Source organism: Bacillus rossius, chromosome 6, assembly GCF_032445375.1.
Source record: "Bacillus rossius redtenbacheri isolate Brsri chromosome 6, Brsri_v3, whole genome shotgun sequence".
NCBI lineage: Eukaryota > Metazoa > Arthropoda > Insecta > Phasmatodea > Bacillidae > Bacillus > Bacillus rossius.
The window spans coordinates 63842252-63865753 of record NC_086334.1 but is presented as its reverse complement, the minus strand read 5'-3'; the positions used below and the strand labels follow the sequence as shown (position 1 = coordinate 63865753).

Genomic DNA, 23502 nt, shown 5'->3' with positions numbered 1-23502 from the left:
ACAACACAAACATACCCCCGACTAGGCGGGCACCTTAAATTATCTTCGGTGCATCTTTACAAATTTTGCAACCGTTGAATCATTCGTAATTTTCTTGTACTTAATGTTAGGTAGTGAACACAGTTAAACTCCCAACTCTTCAATTATTTAAGTCGTTAGCCGATATTGAACTTTATTTATGTAACTGAGAAAAGTTTTAGTTTCAAAGTTTTAGTAATAAGACTATTTATTTTGTTTCAGGAACTATTGTAGTGTATCGCAATATAAAGAATGGTCTGAAAGACGTCCGGATTCCAAATCCATTCTACACGCCATCTTATCAGAATCCTCACGACTACTTTGGTAAGTAGAAATTTTTAGGCATTTAAATGATACATTACCTCTGATAGTGTATTTAATACGCAGAATAATATATATTTAATGCTCTAAATAATGTATTTAATGCTAGCAGATACAAATTTATTATTTCCGGAGCTACAGGTTGAATTGTATTAAATGAGGAGTTAGAATCCATTCATAAATCTTATTTTATTCACACTTTAAAACTAATTGTGACAAACGAAAGTTCCCAAACTTACAGGAATTATACGTTAGCATGCATAAGTTTATAATGAGGATTAAATAAGTTGTTCACTGTATATTTTCGCTGCTGTAGTAGCTCCTGGTATGTTACAAGAAAAACGAAAAAAAAAAAAAAAAAACCCTCTAAGCTGTACCCATGTAATCCCGACATTATTATCGTATGCATGTATGTATATAGGTAAAAACAAATTATAGGAACGTGTGTGTAGATAGGTTAGGTAATAAAGAGGCTTATAAAATGCTTTAGGAATGTTCGTATCCGGTCATGCTGAATGAATTAAACTTGCAATATTTCAGAATCCATTAAAGTGTATATACATAGAGTTAACGTCACAGGGCTTATTCATTTCATCATCTGGAGAAAAATATGCCTTAGAAATGTAGGGTTTACGTCCCAACATTGACGAAATGTGCACAAAGGGAAAATTCCTTATAATAAATAGCGTATTTTGTCTTTGGATGGATGAAAGATAATGTTTATCATTGAATGGTTTATTATTGAATTCGCCATTTCCTAATGTTTCAAAAACTCAGTAGGTATTAACGTGACTCACTTTTTCTCGAAATGATTTCAGGAATTAACACCCCAAGTGGCGATAGGAAAGTATTGACTGAATGAGAAATTTCAGTATGTTGTAGAAGTGTCTCGTACAAGCACCTAGTGTATTTTTCTGTGATATTCAGTCCAAACCTCCGAAAATATTCTTTGTCTACAAGTTTGTTTGCAATTTTTGATAGTGTGTGATCTATTTCGATGTTCATTTTTGAACTGTTCGATGTATAACTTGGACTTCCAGCATGGCTTCTACAGGGCATGCGAAGAAGATTCATGGCTTAACTCTTTCGTTTATTTTCTGAATAATGTGTTCAAAATGGCCAATTTATTTTAGAGGTAGTCCTGAAGATAAACGTGTCGTTGTTTCGTGTCCTGCATTTGTCACTGCATGTGTTATCTATAATAATAATAATAATAATTAATAATAATAATAAAAACTGTTCAATGTAAAATGTTTGTACATTATATGCAATAATGAAAAAAATACTGTAATTGGCCATTAACAGTAATTTTAATTTCCGTTAGCCGTGAACTGTCGCCACATCTTATTCTGTTAAACCTTTTGGCTACGGAGGCTTTAACATTACTAAATGTAAAGTAGTGTTTGATGCAATACTTTTTCATAAAAACCTTGAAAGACTTGTTGTAGAACTCTGTGCCGAGATCTGTTTGCAGGTGCAATGGTAAATGACTATCGCGTAAAATGTCTTCATGGCTTTAGTTACATTGGTCGCATTCTTCAATTCCACAGATCTGGCCCAAGCTAATTTGCTATACACATCGATTACCGCCAACATGTACTTAAAGCTCTTGCTGATTCGGGAATATCGTATCATCTCAACAATGATGGCTTTGAATAAATCATCAAGTCCAAGCACTGCGAGTTTTAGTCGAAGATATTTCCGTCTTGCAGGAGCGTGAAGTTCACATGCGATTCCTGAATGTCTCATTGTATATAGGCAGCTTCCCTCAGTTCTTAAGAATATGGAGACTATTTCATTGATTTGCGAATAGTTTCCGGCACTTAGCGAAGCCAGCAGCAGTCTATCAGATAATCAACCAATTAGTTTGGATCACCCTAATACACGTAGTCGAAGTTCTGTCCTTTTTATAGCTTTTTTAAACCTTCACCATGTACTGAAAATTCACTGACAGATTGGTGAGGATGTCGATTTTTTAATTATCGTTTTCTTTATGTATGCCACTTTCTGATCGTTATCACAAAAATGAGCATTAGTTGGCTCTAGCATTTTTTGTATTTTTGCTAATCTTCGTGAGAATAGCCTTTTAAGTTCTTTGCGAAACAACTATTCGTACAGACTCGGAGTCACACGTGTCATGTAATTCTCTACATATATGTTATTTCTTGGTAAAAATTATATTTCTTTAGTCTCGAGGTACTGTATTATGTTTTCTGTACACCCTGTAGGACGTGTATTATTCCGACTCGTGATAGATCTCGGGTATGGCCGTGCCATTGCAATACCTTGGTGTCCACTTTTCCGTAATTTTTTTCTTGTGCATAAATTCGGTACTCTTAAAAGTCCTATTCTTGGGCTGGTTTATATTTCCTCTGGTTTGGAGTAGGTCCTCGTCAACCTCTGTATTCATGGTGATGGATGGCTCTTCCTTATTTCATCAAGGCGACTAGTTGTAAGTTTAAATCTCTCTTCATTTTCCATTTAACCTGAAAGTTTGGCTATTCCAGCTCATATAGCGAGTTTTCATGAATAGACCAAAATAATATGTTCCCCTTTACATTCGGCCAGCTGTTGAGAGAACTTAAATATCGGGGGGAAATATCTTTAATAATTGAATTAGTTTGTCAATAACGTAGTCTATGCACTTACAACTCATTAAACTCAATATAATTTTCACTCTGGAATTTTTCTCAACTCTTTTAGAGTTAGCCTACCTTGCGTAATCATTACACTTCTGTGAATCTGACGATTTTTGTATCGAAACACAAACTTGAAAAAGTGCTCCAACACAATTAAATATATATATTTATTTAAGCACATACAAATTAAACACTTATAATATAATGATATTTGACACGCGAAGTCCATTCATCCGTTAGTAAAAAGTACGAAGTTACCAAGCTTTTGATGGATGGACGGACGGACGGACATTTCGAGCCATATGATAGGCTGCAACGGACAGGCGGAGGCGATGGACTAAGTGTTGGAGTGCTGAGCTGTGCAGTGCAGAAATGTTGCGAGGAGTGTTGCAGAGCGCAGCTGGCAGGCCTGGCGGTGACTCCCACTCCTTGTGTCCCGCAGGCTACGCGGTGAGCTCCGGGGTGTTCTTCAGAAGGCCCAGAGAAGTGTCGGGCACTCTGTACGTGAGTGGCGCGCCCAGAGCAGGAGATCTCCGCGGAAAGGTTTGCAACTGAACACAATATTACAAATAAATCTTCATCTAGATTATATTGAAGCTGAACAAGGGTTTAGAAATAAGATATTTAGTTGTAGTTCGAACGGTTGGTTTAGTAATTAACAGCTAATATAAGCCAGAAGTTCTTGATTCGATCTCTTCCTGGTTTTGGCATCGTTCACTTATATAAAATTTATTCGCGAGTAGGGATACTGAATTGAATAACGAATCACCACAGGAATCATTACGTCTTGGTGCAAAACCTTCCTCCGAGATAATTGACCTTTTAAAAATTGCTTCTGATCATATGCTGACAAACCGGGGCCTGTTTATCATATGTTTACCAATAATTCATGAAGGTAAAATTTTACAAATGCTTAGTAGTATGTGAATGTCGGTCCTGAAACAGGCTTCAGGCTGTAATGCCTGCACCCGAATAGTTCCTCCGAGCGCAAAGATACTCGCGAGATGTCGGTGTCCTCAAAATTGAATTCTGATGACACAGTGGCCATCATGGATGACCTTGACCCCAGACATAATCTTGTATTCCCTCTCGTCATCATTCCCCCATTCCCCGGAAGTAGCAATTTTCGTTACAGCCATAATCTGGAATTTTAATAACATGCCCGCTGTTTTGGATCTGATTTCAAACCATTTTTTGAATTCTGACGACACAGCCACCTTCTTGTCATCTGCCAGAGGCAGCCATCGCCGATAACATCATGGAGGCCATCTTGGATGACATAGATCTTGAACTTTGACCTTGACCTTTGACCTCTGTCACCATCTTGGATTCCGTAATTTTGTCATCGAGCGCCTCAATCCCCGAATGTTGAAATTTTCGTTAACGGCCGCCATCTTTAATTCTAATAACATGCCTGCAATCTTGGATTTTATGTATAAACGTTTTTAGATTCTGATGAGACAGCCGCCATCTTGCTGTCTGCTTTTAGGCCGCCGTCTTAGATTATGTCAGGACCGCCATCTTAGTTTTAACATTTCTGCTGGAGGCCACCATTTTGGTTAGCGCCATCTTTGTTTTTGGTGTTTGTTCCTTGAGAGTGCCAATATCACTCTGCCTCCTGCACATAAGGTCGATGTTCTATTATCTATAATGTTGTTGTGGTACTTAACATCATATTAAATTTTAAAAAAAATATTTAAAATATATTGGAAGCACTGCTGTGATTTGAACCATGACAGCCATGCCATCTGGGTTGGAAAGTATATGCCTTTACCCAAAGGGCCATCTTGTTTTCTGTAACTGATATAAAGAGCACTAGTGTCACATAGTATACGCCTGACATAGAAAATGACCTGTTTAAATGCTCTTCGAGTATCGTCGAAAAAGTCGAAAAATATATGTTGGTTTGGAGGCGCTTGGCCTAGACGCATGATTTTGTACACGAACTGTTTAAAATTCTCGCCTTGTATCTAAGAAAAATACCTCTTGGCTGCAGGGGCAAAGCCAGGGGGGGGGGGGGGTTAGGGGTTCAACCCCCCCCCCCCCCTTAGCGTAAAATATTTAATTAATTTCTTATTCATCACTCAAACAAATTTCATATTAAAATTTAAAAAAAAATTTACCTTTACAATATTTAAATTTAAGAACCGAAAACGGCTAAAATAGCACTATTTTACACCTTAAAATCCAAATTTTCCCGGGGGAGGATCCCCGGACCCCCCGCTTTAATACGAGGAGGCCATGCTTCTTAACACCCCCCATACACAAATCCTGGCTACGCCACTGCTTGGCTGTATGTGTTTGACCACCTACTGAATGCGCCTGACTACCAACTCGATGTGATTGGCCACCTACTGAATGTTCGTGGCCGCCGATTGCATATGTCTGGTTAATCTATTGGAGGTGTCAAGCTAATATCTGGAGGTAGCTAGTTAATCTACCGGTTAATAGAACTGTCCTGAAATCACATGTCAAGGCATGTAGAGTCTCCTTTTGCCTTCTTTTAAAAGACTGTAGAAAAACTAGAGAGAATAGTGGTTGCTTTGTTTTTGTACTTGTAGAAATTTTAAAGTAATTTTTTTTTTGTAATTTTGTTGTTTTTTCTTGTACCTGGTTGATTTGTTAATTTTGATTAGATGGCCCTGCATTTCAAGGCATATGTTTTCCAACCCAGATGTAATGGCTGTCATGGTTCAAATCACAGCAGCGCTTCCAATATATTATGAATAAATTTTTTTTAATTTAATATGATGGTAAGTACCACAACAACATTAAAGATAATTGAACATCGACCTTATGTGCATGAGACAGAGTGATATTGGCACTCTCAAGGAACTTACACCAAAAACAAAGATGACATTATCCAAAATGGCGGCCTTCAGCAGAAATTTAAAAACTGTAATGACGGTCGTGACAATCCTAGATAGCGTCCTCCAGCAGATTACAACATTATGGCGGCCTCCAGCAGATATCAAGATGGTGGGTGTGTCGTTATAATCTAAAAAAAAGTTTTTGACCTCAGATCCGAGATGGTAGGAATGTTATTAGAATTAGAGATGGCGGCCGTAACGAAGCCTGCAACATTCAGAGATTGGGGCGCTCGATGACAAGATGGCGGAATCCAAGATTGCGATCGATGTCAAAGGTGAAAGTCAAGATAATCCTAGATGGCTGCCGTGATGTCATAGGATATGACAGCCACTAGCAGACGACAACAAGATGGGTTTGACATCAGATACAAGATGGTGGGAATGTTATTGGAATTTGTGATTATGGGGGGGGGGGGGCTATATGATGAGATGGAATACAAGATAATGTCTGGGTTCAAGGTCAAGTTTATCCATGATGACCGCTGTGTCATCAGTATTCAATATGGTGGACACCGAAACCTCACGAGAATCTCTGCACTTGAGGAACTAGTCGGCACTGGCACCACAGCCTAAAGCCTGTTTCAGGACCGACATTTACATACTACTATGATAAATGGAAAGTTCGTAAGGTTCTTAATATAAGTACATTGCAAACTCGAAAATAATTGATGCTTAATTAATAACTAATACGTAATTAATAAAGCTGAGTTAACCTTAAGCAACACTTCGCTTCAGTTATTACTTCACATAAGCCAAACCTGTAAAGAATTACTGTAGTGTATCTTTGCTTAGCAAAAAATACCACCTGACATTTACTGAAATGTTAGTTGGGAGGTATTGTTAGCAAAGCAATGGAATGCTATTTCTATAGGGACACAATAATTAAATAAACAAATATTTTTTTTTTACATATTATAACTTCTGATTAAGCTTAACAACCTAAACAAGACCTAATTAGACCTGTCTGTGGACTAACATTGCATTATCAATATGGGAAGTTGGCTCTTTCGATTGCAGTATCTATATATGCTATAACAATGATGCCATCCCTGCTGAATTCACTCTTAAAGTTTAAGTGTAAATCATACATTGGAAAATACTAATTTCCTGTACTACACACTAATAAAACAAATTGGGACTATTTATTGCGAACATGAATATATACAGAAACGGAAAGTAAAACCTGGATAACACCAAGAGCTGGGCACATTTGGTGTTGTTATTTCGTAGAAAATTTATGTTAATCATTGAAACGTCCTAAATTTCGTCTAAATATAATAACATTATTATATACTACCACGTTAATCTTCATACTTCCTGTAATTTGAAATATAGCTTATTAAATAAAATTGAAAGCAAAAGCAATCACAATATTTGGAGCAATCACGGGCTACCTACTTTATTTTTAACCGAATGTGACATTAAATGCTCAAATAGAGTGCTTTATTTTTTCTGCAAACTGATGACAGTACTTGAAACAATACGAGATTGTTCAATTGTGTTTAGAACATTGCAAAACTATAGTATACAATACTACTTTCAAAAGAAGACTCCAGTCAAAATTCTTTTCCTGATGTCTCCTTGCAGTCCACCTACTGATGTAGCGATAGATTTGATCGTCTATTGTCTTTTATATCAAATCAAATTGTCACCTGACTTCTCTTTACTAAGTCTCTGGATGGAGTAAGAGTGTTGTATCTTAGCATGAGCCCGAATGTGTTTTTTTTGTAAAGTGTCCAAGTGAACTGAGGAGAAGCCCTGCTCTTTCATCGGCAGTCAACTGAATATTCGCCCTGTAGGGATGTCAAGATTTACTGTAAGCCGTTTAAATTTCTACCTTTCATAAAAAAAAAATCGTTCCAAATAAGTTTGTTTTAATGCAGATATATTAATTTATATAAAACAAACAAAATACTGTCAAAATGAGAGTAATTAAGAATTTGTATAGTACAAGTATTCAATTCATATATATATTATACATATACATATACTAAAGGCAAAATTTAATAATCAGTACAAGGTTGGAGGTAAATATTATTTTCCAGTGAAGTTAATGAGATTTTTGTTATCACATGCAGTACATGTTTTGTATTTTGTTCATATTTCTGGAAGAAAAAATTTTTATTCTGTAGTAGCTTCACTCACGAAAATATTGTAAAATTGTAAGAAAAATATGTAATAAATACAAAATATCTTTAAGTAAGGCAATTTAGGAAAAAGGTTTCATCCTTAACAGAGCAAAGTTGCAGTTTTAAAAATATTATTTCAAGTGTGATAATTACTTACTATCCTATTCTTTTTCCATTCAAAAATATACTTTTTTGATAATATCATATAATATCCTTTACACTTTATTGTCAAGCGAATTATGAAAAAATGTAAAACCATATCCATTAATTTCCTTCGAAATGCGTAAACTTCCTTAACTCCAGTTTCATTATCTCTGAAAATAGTATAAAACAAAGTCGCTATGCAAATATGTATATTTGTAAAATAAATATATTTAATATAGTAAAGTTTACTGTTTTGTATTGTATTTACTGTAGAGTGTGGTTTGTGATTTTATTCAAAACCTCGCACAATTATGTTATTTAACTGTTTTAACATATTTAAATTCTGTGATTGATAGTTTATAATGTGAGAAATGAAAATATGAAAATGTAAAAAAGGTATCGAACTCGAGCCGGCAGACTGCCAGGCAATGGACTTGACTTGACCACTGCACCACGCCCCTTTTATGGCAGTACATTAAAACATACTTTTGAATCATCATTTCAACTTAACAAATTCGAAAAAAAAAAATTAAGGCATTGGTTTAGATTAGACATTTAAAAAGCACCGAAAAGAATGCGGAAAAAAAATTAATGTGGAAAAACATTTTCAAAAGAAGAGACGGAATCAGGAATAATATAATATTTTATACGAAATTGTCATTTAACGGAATGTTGATGATGTGTTCCACTACTACTAGCGCCGCTAGTTCACAAGCCGCTGCGAGCATAGAGAATGGAGGCTGGGAGACTGGCAGGCTGCAGGCTTATCGGCGTGCCCGCAGGTGCTGGTGTTCGGGCTGCCCTGGCGCGAGGACCGGCCGCTGGAAGTGCGCGCCGAGAAGCTGGGCGAGCAGCTGGGCGAGTACTTCGGCGCGGCGCTGTGCGTGCTGGACCTGGACAGCGACGGCCTGGACGACCTGCTGGTGGGCGCGCCGCGCCACTCGCTGGCGGGCGACGAGGGCCGCGCCTACGTCTTCCTCAGCCGCGACCAGGTCAGTGCCTGGCTCGACGACCCTCTTTCCTGACCCCTTGCCGCTCTACCTTATTTAGGAAACCTTAGTAGTGGCAGCGAGCAGGTTCTGGCTCAATGTAAACATTGCCATATGTAAACATTGCTCACGCAATGTTGACGCCTTGGAAAGACGTCAACATTACGCAACCATTGTTATGTAAACACTGCGCCAGTACTCCCTGGGGGCCGCCATCTTGTCGGTCCGTAACCCTGACAACCAAACAGCGTCTGCTGGAGGCCGCCATCTTAGTTCTACCTTCGGTTATCAGAGCGTGCCACCGTCGCTTCGAAGGCAGGAGTTGTATACAAAAAAGGTTGGCGGTTGGGATTCGATCCGTGGGACGCAACTACATCGAGGTTAGAAAGCAGACACCTTACCAACCAGACTACGAGACCAGTTGAGGAGTAGAGAATCAAATAAGGAATATATACTTACATTCTCAAAAGACACCATACTAAATCTCAAAATATAAAGTATGCTTGAAGCAAACACCGCCAACCCCCACCACCTAGAGTATGCTTAAAACAAACCCCACCATACTAAATCGCAAAATATAAAGTATGCTTAAAACAAATGCTGCCATACTAGTTATGTTTAAAAATCCCCTCACCCAGAGTATGCTTAAAACAAATGCCGCCATACTGCTATGTCTAAATACAGCTCCCAGGGAGCACCATAACCTCAGAAACCGCGCATAGATAACGACATCTAGGTGTTGTCCGCTGAGACTCCATGCACGCAATGCGCAATTATAATTCCCACATCATATTATATATTAAAAAAAGCATATCAATGTCTGTAATATAAAAAAATAGTAAAAGGTAACGGTTAAGGACTATTAAATATTCTCTTCCACTAAGTCAAGTAAAAAAAACATAAATAAAAAAATTTAAATAAGCGTTGTACAAATGCCATGTAGGGAACAGAGCTGGAAGATTGCCCATATAGTAAGAACAAATAGCACTGGCTCTCTGCCAGTGTGTCAAGTAAAATAAGCATAGATATAAATATAAATAAATGTTATACAAATGCTGTGTGGGGAAGGTAGCTGGAAGCTTGCTCGCGCACCGCGACCAGCGCCGCGTCTGTGTAACTTGTTTACCTGCTGGGTGACAGTGAAAGTGTTTACCGCAGCGCGCGCAAGGCCGAACCATTGCCCGAGGGGAAGGATGGAGAAAGCTGTTATTGTCACCTGTCCGCTCGGCTACCGCCTCCGATGGTCAAGAGACATCACACATCCTATCGTTGAATATCACCAGCATTAATCCACGTCTTTACCAAAACAGGAAACCCCTTCCACGACACTAGGAAACGTCGCCACACTTCTTGTGAATTTTATTCACTAAATAAGTTTCAGGGTATGCAGTTACTTGAATCTCAGGACCATAAAAGCCACCTTTAATTACATTATTGTCCATAGACTCAAATGAAACACACGTGGAAAACTATGCGTAACTTCGACTACTCTGAAAAACTCATGTGACCACCTTGGTTTGAAACCTTTCTCAAACATCGTCTTGTGTTTTGATATACGTATGTAGGAACCCACGCGAGCCTTTGACCATCTAGTATCTACTTTCTTAATATATCTGTAAACTGTTTGTAGCAAAGAGTTATCCCCACAGCATTCGGAGCCATGCCTATAGTGCAGTGGAATCTATTATTGTAGACATAAAGTAATTTTGGTAAAAGTGTAAGCCACTTATAGTTTCCTTGTGCGGAGAACTCACGGTAAAGCATATCCTTTAATGTTCTATTAAAACGTTCTACAACAGACGCCTTGACTTTGCTATAACTAGAGTAATGATTAATTGCATACTTTTGCATTAAGGCTTGGAAAGTTATATTGTAAAATTCCGCTCCAGCGTCTCTTTGAATATTCTTAAAACATCCCGCCTCTTTTAAATACTTTTCATGGCCGCGGTGACTAACATTCCTGTCTTTTGTTTAACTGGAACCGCATAACCACGTTTGCTATAAACATCTATAGCAGTAAGGATGTACTTGAAACCGCTATTTATACTGCTGTATGGAATCATCTTCACCAAATCAACCTGTAATAAATCACAAAGCCCATAGGTCAACACAGGTCTACAAGGAAAAATTCTACAAACTCCGCGATGCAGTTCATTAGCAATCCCACGTTGTGCGACACTCATTTCGCAATATATCCCGCTTCCTTCAACTCTTCAAGAATAGATATCACCTCGTTGCTATGTCCGGTATGACCAGCAGCGTGCGAGGCCATTAGTGATCTGAGGCGAGCAACAGTCTGGTTCGGATTATCCCAATAAACAAATTGCTTTGTGCGTTGCAAATTCAATGTTTTCTGTAACAAACCACTTCCTTGCTGAGGTCAGCCAACATTCTAAAACATTCCTTTAATGATGTCAAACTTTGCATGTGTTTCGCATTAATAATGTTTTGTTGTAGGATAATTTATTTTATAGTAAGCATTTGCAATATCTAGTAAATGTCCGTATTGTTATTAGGAGGACTTTGAGTAGGTGTGCGGCACTCTGCAGAACAATAATTTGAATAAGCCAGGAGTAGGCTGTATCAATTCTTCGTTGACGCGAATTAAATTATTATCGTGAAAAAATACTTCCGTATCCCCTAAGAACCAACGGTTGTTGCGTTTATGGAGACCATAGGTCCCATCACCCGAGCGAAGGTTGTAGCTCCGTAAGTATGTCTGTACTTCACCCAATGAATCGCTCATAAAATCGCTATGTATACTAGTGTCAGAATCATAACCATCACTCATTAACGGATCTGGCTTCACCGCCGAAGACTCGTTTCGGAACAATATGATGTTGCGGGATAGACTGCACGAGCGATGAGACTTGTCCAAGCTTATCCAAACGCGAATTAACATACTTGAACATTTCCTGATTAATCGCATCCCTCTCCATTCACGCTCGCTTAGCCAAAATATATTTGGCACGTATGTTCCGTATGACATGATCTAAAGCGTTTGCCTCGGCAGACATGACTGAAGATAGCCATACAGCATAGTCTTTTTATATACAGAACTATAAAAGCCTAGAGCTAGGTATTTTTCGAAGTCACAGGAGGCGATTTCGGAGGTGTGGGTCGCTCAGCAACAGTCCTCGCAGTTGATACAGAAATCAATCCATCAACACCATTCTTCACAACACCAATAGTACGAGCCAAATGAGAAACCCGTTGCGATATGTCAGCACTACTAGCGGTAAGATTCAATATCAGCTGCGCCAAGGTATTGTTTATAACATCCTTTACCTTATCTATAAATGTATTCTCAAATAGGTCGAGTTTATTCTCCAACAAAGTAACATACATATCACCCAACTTTGTTAGCAGTACCGACAGACGAGAATTGATTTGATCCACAGACCGCTGTTCTTTCACTTCCATATTCCGTAAAAACTCTATAATACCAACCTGCACATCCCGTACATCGATTAACGATGCATTGAGCTCTGTAAACTGATGCGACAGCTCCTCTGTCACTGTGCGAGTAATTAAACCTGCGACCGAGTCATTATAATGTTTACTCGTGCCATCCCCAGCATCCTTAGGCATACCCACAGGCTTTAAAAGTTTTCCGCCTAAATCGCAATTTCCATCAAGATCGCCGGATATACACGAGTCAAGCTGACATTTCAGAGGACCATCTCCAAACTTGGATACGCTGTAGGACATCCTTCAATGACTCGCTACAATAAAATGATCAAAACCACAACGATACCTGCCATTAAGAAAGGATAATCCTTTACGATAACAAGAAAACCATGTTCTTTTTTCCAACACAAGAAGCACATATCCTTAAACGTATGAAATCCCATATCACTGTTTACATGATCATCGTAGGCAATTCGCAAATTAAGCACATCCATGCGGAAAAGCACGATAACATTCGCATCATCCCGAAGTAAATGTTTATGTATTCTGCCATAAGTTTGACCTAGGTAAAGACAATGAACATGTGCATGTCTACCCATAGAAAAATACTGCTGTATGATTCCTTGTTTCTCACACATTATATCGTCAAATACAAACACTGAATTGGCCCTGGCCTCGCTAGGAGTTATCACATCAGCATTTTCCATATACTGGAAATATTCCAAACCTTCCACAGCTCTAAGAACCGTAGCCAACCATTGATACTTTGGTTGTTGCAGCGATTTTGAATATAGATACACATTCTCGAACCGAAGACAGTTCGGTTCCTCGAGTTGACTAAGTAGGACACACGTTTTTCCGCATTCGGAGGGACCGACAATCAAACATCTTACTGTCGAAGGTAATAAAGATCCAGGCTGTGACTCGCGAGCACTGACTTCATCAGCCTGTGTAATCCACACAGGCAGCGACTCGCGCTGTGGCACTACTTCCATTATACAACTTAACAGAAAATATAAAAACAGCATACTTATACCAACTTTAATTAGTATAGTGTTATGCGTTGTACATGAAAGAAGGTACAAAGATGTGGAGGAATAATAAACTCTGTTATTAACAAGCTGCCAGTAGAATTACATCTGCCAGGATATAATTTCTGCGGTCCGGGAACGAAACTCACCAAGAGGTTAGCACGTGGTGATACAGGTGTCAATTCCCTTGACGAGGCTGTCGTCTCCACAATATTAGCTATTCTAAAAGTAATAACTTAAGTGACAGACACATAGCCTACGGTAAATTAGCGTACCAAGCCGCACAAATAGCTAAGAATCCCGCAACGAAATTCGGTGAAAAGATCGCAGCGTGGGGAGTCAATAAGATGAGAGTAAAACATAAGATTGGCGACGGAGTCTCAACAAAGAAAAAAACGCACGAAAAAAGTTGGACTATTACCTTTCATATTCCCAGCGCTGGCAGCGCTGGGCGGTTTGATAGGTGGAGCGACGGGTATAGCCTAGACTGAACACAGCTAAACACCAGGCTATAATATTAAGCCAGAATGCACAGCACAGTAGTAAATTGTGGGCACTTGCAAAAAACTGTTTGGGTCTATACCTGCGTCCCAACCCCAAGTCAGGGGAGGGGTCAAGCGGAGAAGAAGGAAGAGGTGCGGGAAAAGTAGATGAGTATACTGAGTAACCTGCCAAAGCAACCCCTTACCACCACAGACCTAAAGACAGCAATTAGGATATTAAAAATTCCATATTTTAGAAAGTGTTTATGAAGGATAAACTACCCACAAAACCATACTACAATGAGAGCGGTATTATTTAGATACCAGTAAGGGACCCGGAACGCATTGGGTAGCATACACGAAGACCGGTCGTACGGCTCAGTATTATGATAGTTTTGGAGACCTGCCACCCACTTTAGAAATGCAGCGATACCTGAGTGGCTGCAAAATAACATATAATTACGATAGACATAAAAAGTTAAATTCATTCAACTGTGGTCACTTATGCATAAAGTTTCTCATCTTGGTATAGAAGAAACACAAACCATAGCAAAGTACGCGCAGTCTAAACTCTATAGTGCTTCGAAACTATCCTGAACATGTCCATCACGCTAATACTAAGTGGAAACACATCGGAACTGTGTTCAACACACTTCCCTCCGATCGATGTAAGTGATGGGTTATGGCAGCTCGCTCTCGTGGATTTTACCGTATACAATTCTATCCCGAACGTGGATGCAAGCAATCGAATATTCAGGTCATGCTGAATGAGAAATGACGCAAGAGATTAAATTACCTATAGGTTTCTACGAAGTCTTAGACATTGAAACGTATATTAAACACCACCTACCCGCAGACGTAATGTTTTCGTTGAAAGGTAATCCAAACACTCTACAATGCGTATTGGAAAGCAATGCACAAATCGACTGCACTGGCGACTGCTCCCTAGCCCCAATGCTTGGTTTCGAACAGGAAATCTATGAGGTGAATAAAATTCACGAGTCGACCCAACCTGTAAACGTGATGGCGGTAAATGTGATTAGAATCACAGCGAATATCATTGGCCACTGCTTCCTTAATGGAAAACCAAACAGTACAATACACAAATTTTCCCCGAACGTTCCTCCAGGATATAAGCTCAGTGATACGCCTCAAACACTCATTTACAGTCCGGTTACCGTGCAACAAATACGAGAGTTGGTTATTAGAGTGGTAGACCAGAACGGTAAATTAATAAACATTAGAAACGAGGTGATTACACTACGCTTACATTTGAAAAATGTATCGGGGTAAGATACTTTGGTTTGCATAAAGGGGCGGGGGTGAGCAAGCACAGAGTCAGTACAAAAGCAAACATCAAGCGGTTAACACCTGGCAACGTGAGGTTCCCAGAAAAATTAGGTTTCAAGGTATTTCCGAATGGAATATAGTAGACTCGATGTTCAACAGTCACCGCAGTTTGACGATGCAGTCTCAAAATGTGAAATGCACACATACAAACCATACATTGCAGGACCGTACGAGCCAAGTTCCGAGATAGTTATAGCAATACAAAACTTTGACGTGTATACGCACATTGCTAAATTGTTTCTGCGAATTCGCGGTGCATTCACGAAACCAAACGGGCAAAAACCTGACAATGCAAAAATCGTAAACAATGGTATATTACATATGATAAACCTAATATCATTTGAACTTAACGGCTCGACAACCGACGAGGTACGCGAGGTTGGAATTGTGACAACAGTGAAAAACTATTTATCGTCCACATGTGATGAAAAAGCTGTAAGTAATATGGCAGGATGGTGTCCGGACAGCGATTACAGTTTACCACTTACAGCACAAGGCGAGTTTGAAATATGCATCCCGTTGAACCAGTTGCTAGGCTTTGCACAAGACTACAAACAAATATTAATAAATTGTAAACAAACGTTCGTTATAATCACCACAAACAGTTATATTAACTCTATAATGGACACAAGCGATCAGCCATAGTAAGTGACATTAAGTTTGCAATCTATCGAGTGGCTTGTTCCGCATGTAACTGTAAGCCCCGCCCAGCGCACACGGCTGTTGAAAATGGTTGAAAAAGGTCGCTACATAGACATTGCTTTTATATCATGGAGAGTAGAAGTTTACCTGAGTTTTCCACCATCACAGAGTGTGTTGGGCTGTAAAATCTAGCTTCTCTAGCGAACGCCCTCGTTATATAATAGTGGCATTTCAAACTGGCAGGCATAATTTTCTTGCCGCAAACAAATCTAAATTCGATCAATGTAATTTACAAAATATCAAGGTCTATCTTAACTCCCAGGCGTATCCATATTCGGACCTAGCAATAAACTTTACGCATGGTTACTACCTACTTGCATATAATATGTACTCAGACTTCCAAGCTAGCTACTACGGTAGACTAAATACACCTCTTGACCGAGAGGGATTTAAAGATAAAGCCCCTCTCTTTGTATTGACGTGTCACGTCAAAATGAAAAACTTAACCTCAACCATCATAGATTGTAAAATAGACATTACCGCAGCAAACAATATACTGCCGCTAACACAGGCATATGCCATTATTCTACACAATAGATTAGTATCGTACAACCCAAGGGATCAAAGTATTAAAATAATGAGTTAAACGTAATGTAGGTTCAGTCGTGTCTCAGCTGCCATGACGAAGTGTGTTAACCTTCAAGGCTTCTTCTTGCAGCATGGGTTTATCGTTAATGAAGTTAGCATTGCAGACTCGGAAGGGAATGTGATTACGCGCTCGTTTCAACCACAATTTGCGTGGGAACATTTAATTAGAAAGCATCAACGAACAAATACATGGCTCACTAACAACTTCCACAATCTGAAATGGGAAGACTGAATATTTCCCTACAAACCATGTTGACAGCGTACTTGAGTGGAACTATAATAGTCGCTGGGATCGAACAGAAACGTTGGTTAGCTAAACATTGTCGCAAACATGTGCGCATAGTGGACGTTTGAAGTGAATATGGCTGCCCATCATTAAAGATATTAGATATATCGTACAGCAACAACCGCAGAGGTACAAGACCGGTATCATCTCATCACAACACAGCGCTGCTCAGAGCCTGGAACATTGCCGGGAACAATGAGAAAGCGGAAATGTCAGAGGAGGTCGATATGCTGGTATATATACCCACATGTGTGCGTAGGATAGCTAGTAGACCTGCAACCAACATGCCGCAACAGCTCAGGCAAGTACTACTTACACCACTTTACCATGGAGTTCAACCCGGCCACCCAATACGCTGATGTAACGGTTGTATATCGGTGGGTCCACTATACAAACATTGATGGTCGTGTTTTATTGGAGGTGTGCACAGAGATAGGCCATTGGGTTAATGAACAACTCATAGACTGCAACCCTGACGATTTCATACTACCCTGCACCATTTAAGATTATCCCGTCAAGCTATTGCATCCCGATAGCGAGCTACCATGCTCGCTAGAGGTGTTACGTACTGCTGCGGCATCGGAAAACATTATCGTCACAGGGTAGGGTCATGGCTCCGTAACATATGAGCTACACGTGACACGGTGGGGCAAGGAGTGTGACAGCTTAAATCACTTCACATACTTCGAAGAGGATAACCTTTCCTGGTTGGAAGATTGTCACTCTAGCGTGTGCGATTTAAACCTCAACGAACCCATCGACGACATTTATACGGAGGAGGAGGAGGGGGAGGTGGTATATGTGCGGGATCGACATCGTGGCGAGAGAGTAATAACAATAACAGGGGACAATGGATGTCAGTATAAAAAAAACCTCGATGGTCCGGAGCTAACCAGTCAACAGGATGTCTACACCCATGGGGAACGACACTGATGACGTTCGACCCAACAGCACACTACCTGGAGGTAATGCCGGGATTCCGCCGCGTGCACTGTGTCACCCCGGACGGTCAGTTTCAGCTACATGTATGCAACTTTGATCATCATTGGGTGAGTGACTGCGATGAGGAGAACCCAGACATCCTCGAGACGACCTGCAAGCTGTCAACTGTGTCGTACACCATATACGACCAGATACTACTTTCCCCACAATGCTAGAAGAACTTAAGGCAGCAGCCACCACGGAAACTATAAGCTCAGTCTCCGATTATTCCTCCGTAACGTGTGAACTGACAAGCATCACGAAGCAGAGACTATCGTTTGTTGGGTAGAACGGTGCGGTGGATTTATTCACTATACCATATATGGTAATCATAGATGGTACACATCGTGCAGTTACCTACAGTGTAGACTCAACTGCTTCAACCCACCCCTCGTGTAAATGCTACTTAACCGCAAACCATACCGGACTCTGAGCGAAGCAGTCGCAGCAAGACGTAATGTTGGGCGCTGGGATGAAGACTATGTGCCTGACACTATAGACATACACGATGATCCTGTATTCTACCCACTGTGGAATTTACCTCCAAACCCAACAAATCGTGAAAGGCAGGCATGCACTATGTTTGACCATACCGAAAAAAGATACATGCTTACCCATGCGGGTTTGCACTGTATAGAATACAGAGTACGCGTACGCTTCTTTGATACAAACAATCAAAACATTATCACAGCCTTCACATACCTCGAGTATTGCAGAGACAACACGCATTTCCGATTGAGGTGGGAACCGAAACTACTAAATAATACTGTGCAATGTGTGTGTGTGTTTCAGTGTGAGGATAAAGACTGTATTGTCCATTTGAGCCATCCTCATGTATGCTTCCCATGCATGCATCACGACCTCGAAGCATCCAGAATATCTGCTGAAGAATCCGGTTATGTCGAGTCGTGTACCGGATCATCACATTGTCGCTATGACCTGCAATTACCAACAAGATAGATACAAGCGCATAACACACCTTGTAGTTACCATTTGTGTCCAGTGGGGCGAGCCTACATATTACAATTAAACAAATTCTCAGTGCCTTCGTATCTAAATACCCAAGAAACGGTCGTGCATCAACACAATGTCGTTTCATGCCACTCCTCCTCATGGAGTGCTGCGATTGCATAATACATTTAATTATCCATCTGGTAAATATAGTTTTAAATAGACACGCAGGTCCGTGCGTGAACAGTCGTGTAGAAACAGTGACGGTGTGAAGATGGCTAGCTTTAATCCCCGGAACACGTATATCCAGGTGTAACTCCAGGCATAGGCAGTGTTGAGTATAGCGAGTGGAGTCAAGGTGCGTTGAGACATGTTACGGAAGAATGTGACTCATATCGTCCATTCGAAACATATAAACAACCCAAGACCGGAAGACCTGCCTCTAGAAGTGATTCCTTGCCCCGGCTTCGGAGAGTGCTGCGTTAGTATGCTACGAAACGATACAACTCTACCCGCAACAAGTGAAGAGGTCTACGCACACGCCTTCGATCTACCAGCTATGCAGCCGCCATTGCCTGCCTGCAGCCAGACCTCACCGCCGCCGCTGTCGGTAGAGCCGAGACGCCAACGCTGCCCTTCCTCCCGCAGAGCGCGGGGCCTTGATGAGGGTGACCTAGGTCCAGCGGTGAGCCATGACCGCTACCAACCATTGAACGAAAGAGTGTTAGACATTGCCAGAACCGCACTGCGTAACTTGCCTACAAACCTTATAAAGAAAATATAACCTCACAATAAATACGTATTATTCGTTTCAGTGTAATATAACTTAATATATTTCTTTCCACATTTTTTACTATATTTTATACGTAAAATTGTTTATACATATTATTGATTTCAAAGTAATTTAACTTAATATCTTTTTCACATTTTGTTTAACTACATTTTATACATAAAACTGTTTATAGAAATTATTGATTTCAGTAATTGTTATTCGTTTTCAGTGTAATTTAACTTAATATCTTGATAGCTTCCACATTGCTTTATACATAAAATTGTTTTGATGGTTTAATACGTAACTATTGTTAATACCGTTTTCACGTTGCATTATATATATTTGTAGGTTAATATCATTTTCATGTTATATTGTTTTTATCGTTTAATATGTAAAAATTGTGTTCTTGTTTAAATGTTTTATGGTTTAATACGTACATGTAACATGGTTTGTAACTCTCACACCAACGGGTGTGGGCTACCATTGACTAATAAAAAACAAAAAAAATGTCTCGATATATTTTTCTTTCTACGTGACCCTGGAAACCACATAAATATTTTTTTCAAGTTTTTAGGAACTAATGTGTTCACACATAATTGATGGCTTAAGACGAAAAACATCTGTGTGACGTACATGTTTACGGATGTGTGGTTGAAGTGTGGCCAACCCGGACTGACCTAGCTAGACATGCTTAAATACCGCCTGCGGGTGGTGAATGCACTTGATGTCCACGCATGCTACATGAGGTAAGTTTCTACTGCAACACGCTTGATTCAATGTAATTGTTTTACAAGACTTCTGTTACATGCCAATGTAACTTGTGTTACACGCTATATATTTTACACATTTCTATTTATCACGTCTCTACGCGAGGGTGTTAATGGCAGGCTCCCCTCCCCCGACTGTGTGCGGGGTAAGGTCCGTTGCCATGACAACATGGAGCGGAGGGTTGGAGGGGAATGCGCTCAGTCGCGCTTACGGGGTGCGCAGAGTAACATGTTCACGTAGCTTGGGCTTCACTCTGGGTAGAGGGGAATGCGCTCAGTCACGCTTACAGCGCGCGCAGAGTAACATGTGCACATAGCTTGGGCTTCACTCAGTATACACAAGACTGTTTCCTTTACAATTTACAGGAAAATGTTATTTTTTATGTTTCCAGAAATTTATTTATATCGCTGAACGTAACTTTCCGTCTACCCCCTCCTCACAATGTCTACTCCCCCCGAGGCTAAGTGACCCCGTCCTAGTGAGGCTTTCTTGTCGAACACTCGCGATAGCGCGTGGGCATCCAGGGGGAGCCGCATGAATCTGGCGACTTGCCTCCCCTGCAGAGTGTTATCTTGGACACCGCTTTTGCTAACCGGATAGTGGACTTTCGGATCTGTAATGATGTTGAGTCTATTGATCCCGATTTGGATCGGTTTCTACAGAGATGTAGGGTTCCTTTTCTGGCCTTAACTTCCATCTAGATATGCTCCTTTAAAGTCTACATTTCACTCTCGGCTTCATTTGTTGAATATACTGTGGAGGGGGGCGAGAATGAGACATTTAATTTTACAACCCACTCAGCCACAGTACTGCTCTCTGATGAGGTAGGGGAAATCTATGATTCAGTATTCATTCCAAAAATCAATAGGAACTTTAGCGATTTCGCTGCTCATGGAAGTGGGTGGTCTCTATAGCGATTGATTAACATGGATGTACATGTCTAAAGCTATAAAGCTTTCACTGTTGGCGCGCCAAACACAAATTTACCGATGTTTATGTCCAATAGGAAAGCTTGTGTTAATATTGATTGTCCCGAGCATCATTGCTTTCTATATGCCGTTATGGCAGGTGTGATGCCTGCGGAATCTAATGTTAACCGAGCCAGTTCGTATCCGGATCCACTTGTGGCTTTCAATACGTCTGGTTTGAGATTCCCGTCTACTATCCATCTGATTAAAACATTCGAGGGGAATAATATTTCCATTAACGTTTATGCATGCGTAGACAGTAAGGGGAATATTGTTGATGAATGTTTTAGTGGCAAATCTGTATCCTCTATCCAGCCTCTTCGTGTATCCACTGAGCGAAGAGTGAGGCATGTAAATATTTTAGCGATTCTTTCTAGTGAAGCGACAGAGCACCTACACTTTGTAACAATTAAGAGTCTGTCCAGATTATTGCGTTCCCAACTGTTAGTCTAATCGTAAGAAATGGATTTGCGAGCGCTGTCTTCAATACTTCTCAAGTGAAGACAGGTTAACTTCACACACTGTTCTCTGCAGCCAGCATCAAGCAGTGTATTCCCGTTTCCCTACAGAGGAGGACAAATATTTACAATTTACAAATCTTGCAAAACAGGATCGCCTCGGCTTTATTGCGTACTGTAACACCTAGTCATACCTTAAGCCGATATCCACCTGTTTACCCGGTGATGAGTCGTCTAATACCACGCGGGTAAACGAACATGTACCATACGCATGTAGCATTTTGATAGTATATGGGTATGATAGCTCTTTGACCAAGTATGTGCAATTCGAGGGTGCTAATTGTATTGCTGAAATGGTCGCAGATTAAGTTTCAATGACAAAGTGGGTATGTGATATTTATTCAAAGACCATTCTTGTTATGACACTGACTCCAGCCATCTCTGCAAGGCTTGCGGGTCAAACACATTGCCATATCTGTAAGAAGGTATTGGCTGGGCAGAAGGTGCTCGATATGCCATTTGACTGGTGAAATGTGTGGTTTTGCACATTCGAAATGCAACCTAGCTTTCAGGATGCAAAAGAAACAGCTTGTCGCTGTTTTTCATAATTTACAAAATTATGATGCCCAATTTTTAATGAAGCACTTAGTTTCGCAGTGGATTGCACAGCCGGACGGCTCCTTTGTTGTGGAGAATCCCGGCGAGGTCAAAGTATTAGGCGTAACTCTAGAGAGTTACAAATTTATTACTAAATACATACCTGTCATCAGGTAATGCGTAAGGAGGCATGCACACTGTGCGTCTTAGATTTATTGATTCACTTAACTTTTTAAATTCATCTCTGGAAACTCTCGCTGGCAATCTCATGCCGGATCAGTTGAAATTCACCCGTTCAATGTTTCCTGATGCGCACAGTTTCAGTTAGCTACATGTAAATGTGTGTTTCCCTATTATTTTGTTAAGTCTAGTGAACATTTGCAGACTGCCTCGCTACCACCAAAGGAAGCGTTCCATAACGTAATGAGTGGCACGGACATGAGTGATCTGGGCTATACTCACGCTCAAAGGGCTTGGGGCGTCTTCCATTGAGCCACATTGAAAGAGTACGCACTTAGTTACCTCAAGGTGGATACTTGTTTGCTGGCCGACATATTCGAGTCGTTTCGTTTGCCTACAATATTATTCATTAGATCCCGCTCATTACATTACTGCTCCCTCGCTCGCATGGGATGCACTTTTAATTAAAACTGGTGTGCGTCCTGAGCTTGTAACCAACCCGGACATATACCTCTTCCTAGAGTGTGCCATTCGTGGAGGTATTACAAATATAAGTCGACGTCACGCGAAAGCTAATAATTTTTACATGTACAATCACGATCCTAGCCTTCCGTCTTCATACATCTGCTATTTCGATGTAAACGCTCTGTATGCTCACACAATGTTGGGTAAGCTTCCAGTGGGTAATTTCCAATGGGCTCCCAGGAATGAGTATACGAATTGGGATTTCAACACCATTGACATCGATGGTGATACATCATTTTTAGTGGAAGTAGATTTGACCTTTCCCGATGATTGTCACGATCGCCTATCAGATCTGCCTCTGGCCCCTGTGAATGGTGTACTGCCAAACGGGCGTATGAGTAA

At 40.3% G+C, this 23502-nt stretch overlaps 1 protein-coding gene across 1 annotated transcript in view; it reads left to right on the top strand.

The window, feature by feature from the left end:
• The window catches only part of LOC134533559 (integrin alpha-9-like), a 192959-nt gene that overhangs the window by 59448 nt on the left and 110009 nt on the right, over positions 1-23502 (top strand). The window contains exons 7-9 of the mRNA XM_063371095.1: positions 241-342; positions 3421-3521; positions 8904-9113. Coding sequence (XP_063227165.1) covers positions 241-342; positions 3421-3521; positions 8904-9113 — 413 coding nt within the window. The remainder of the gene's footprint in view (positions 1-240; positions 343-3420; positions 3522-8903; positions 9114-23502) is intronic.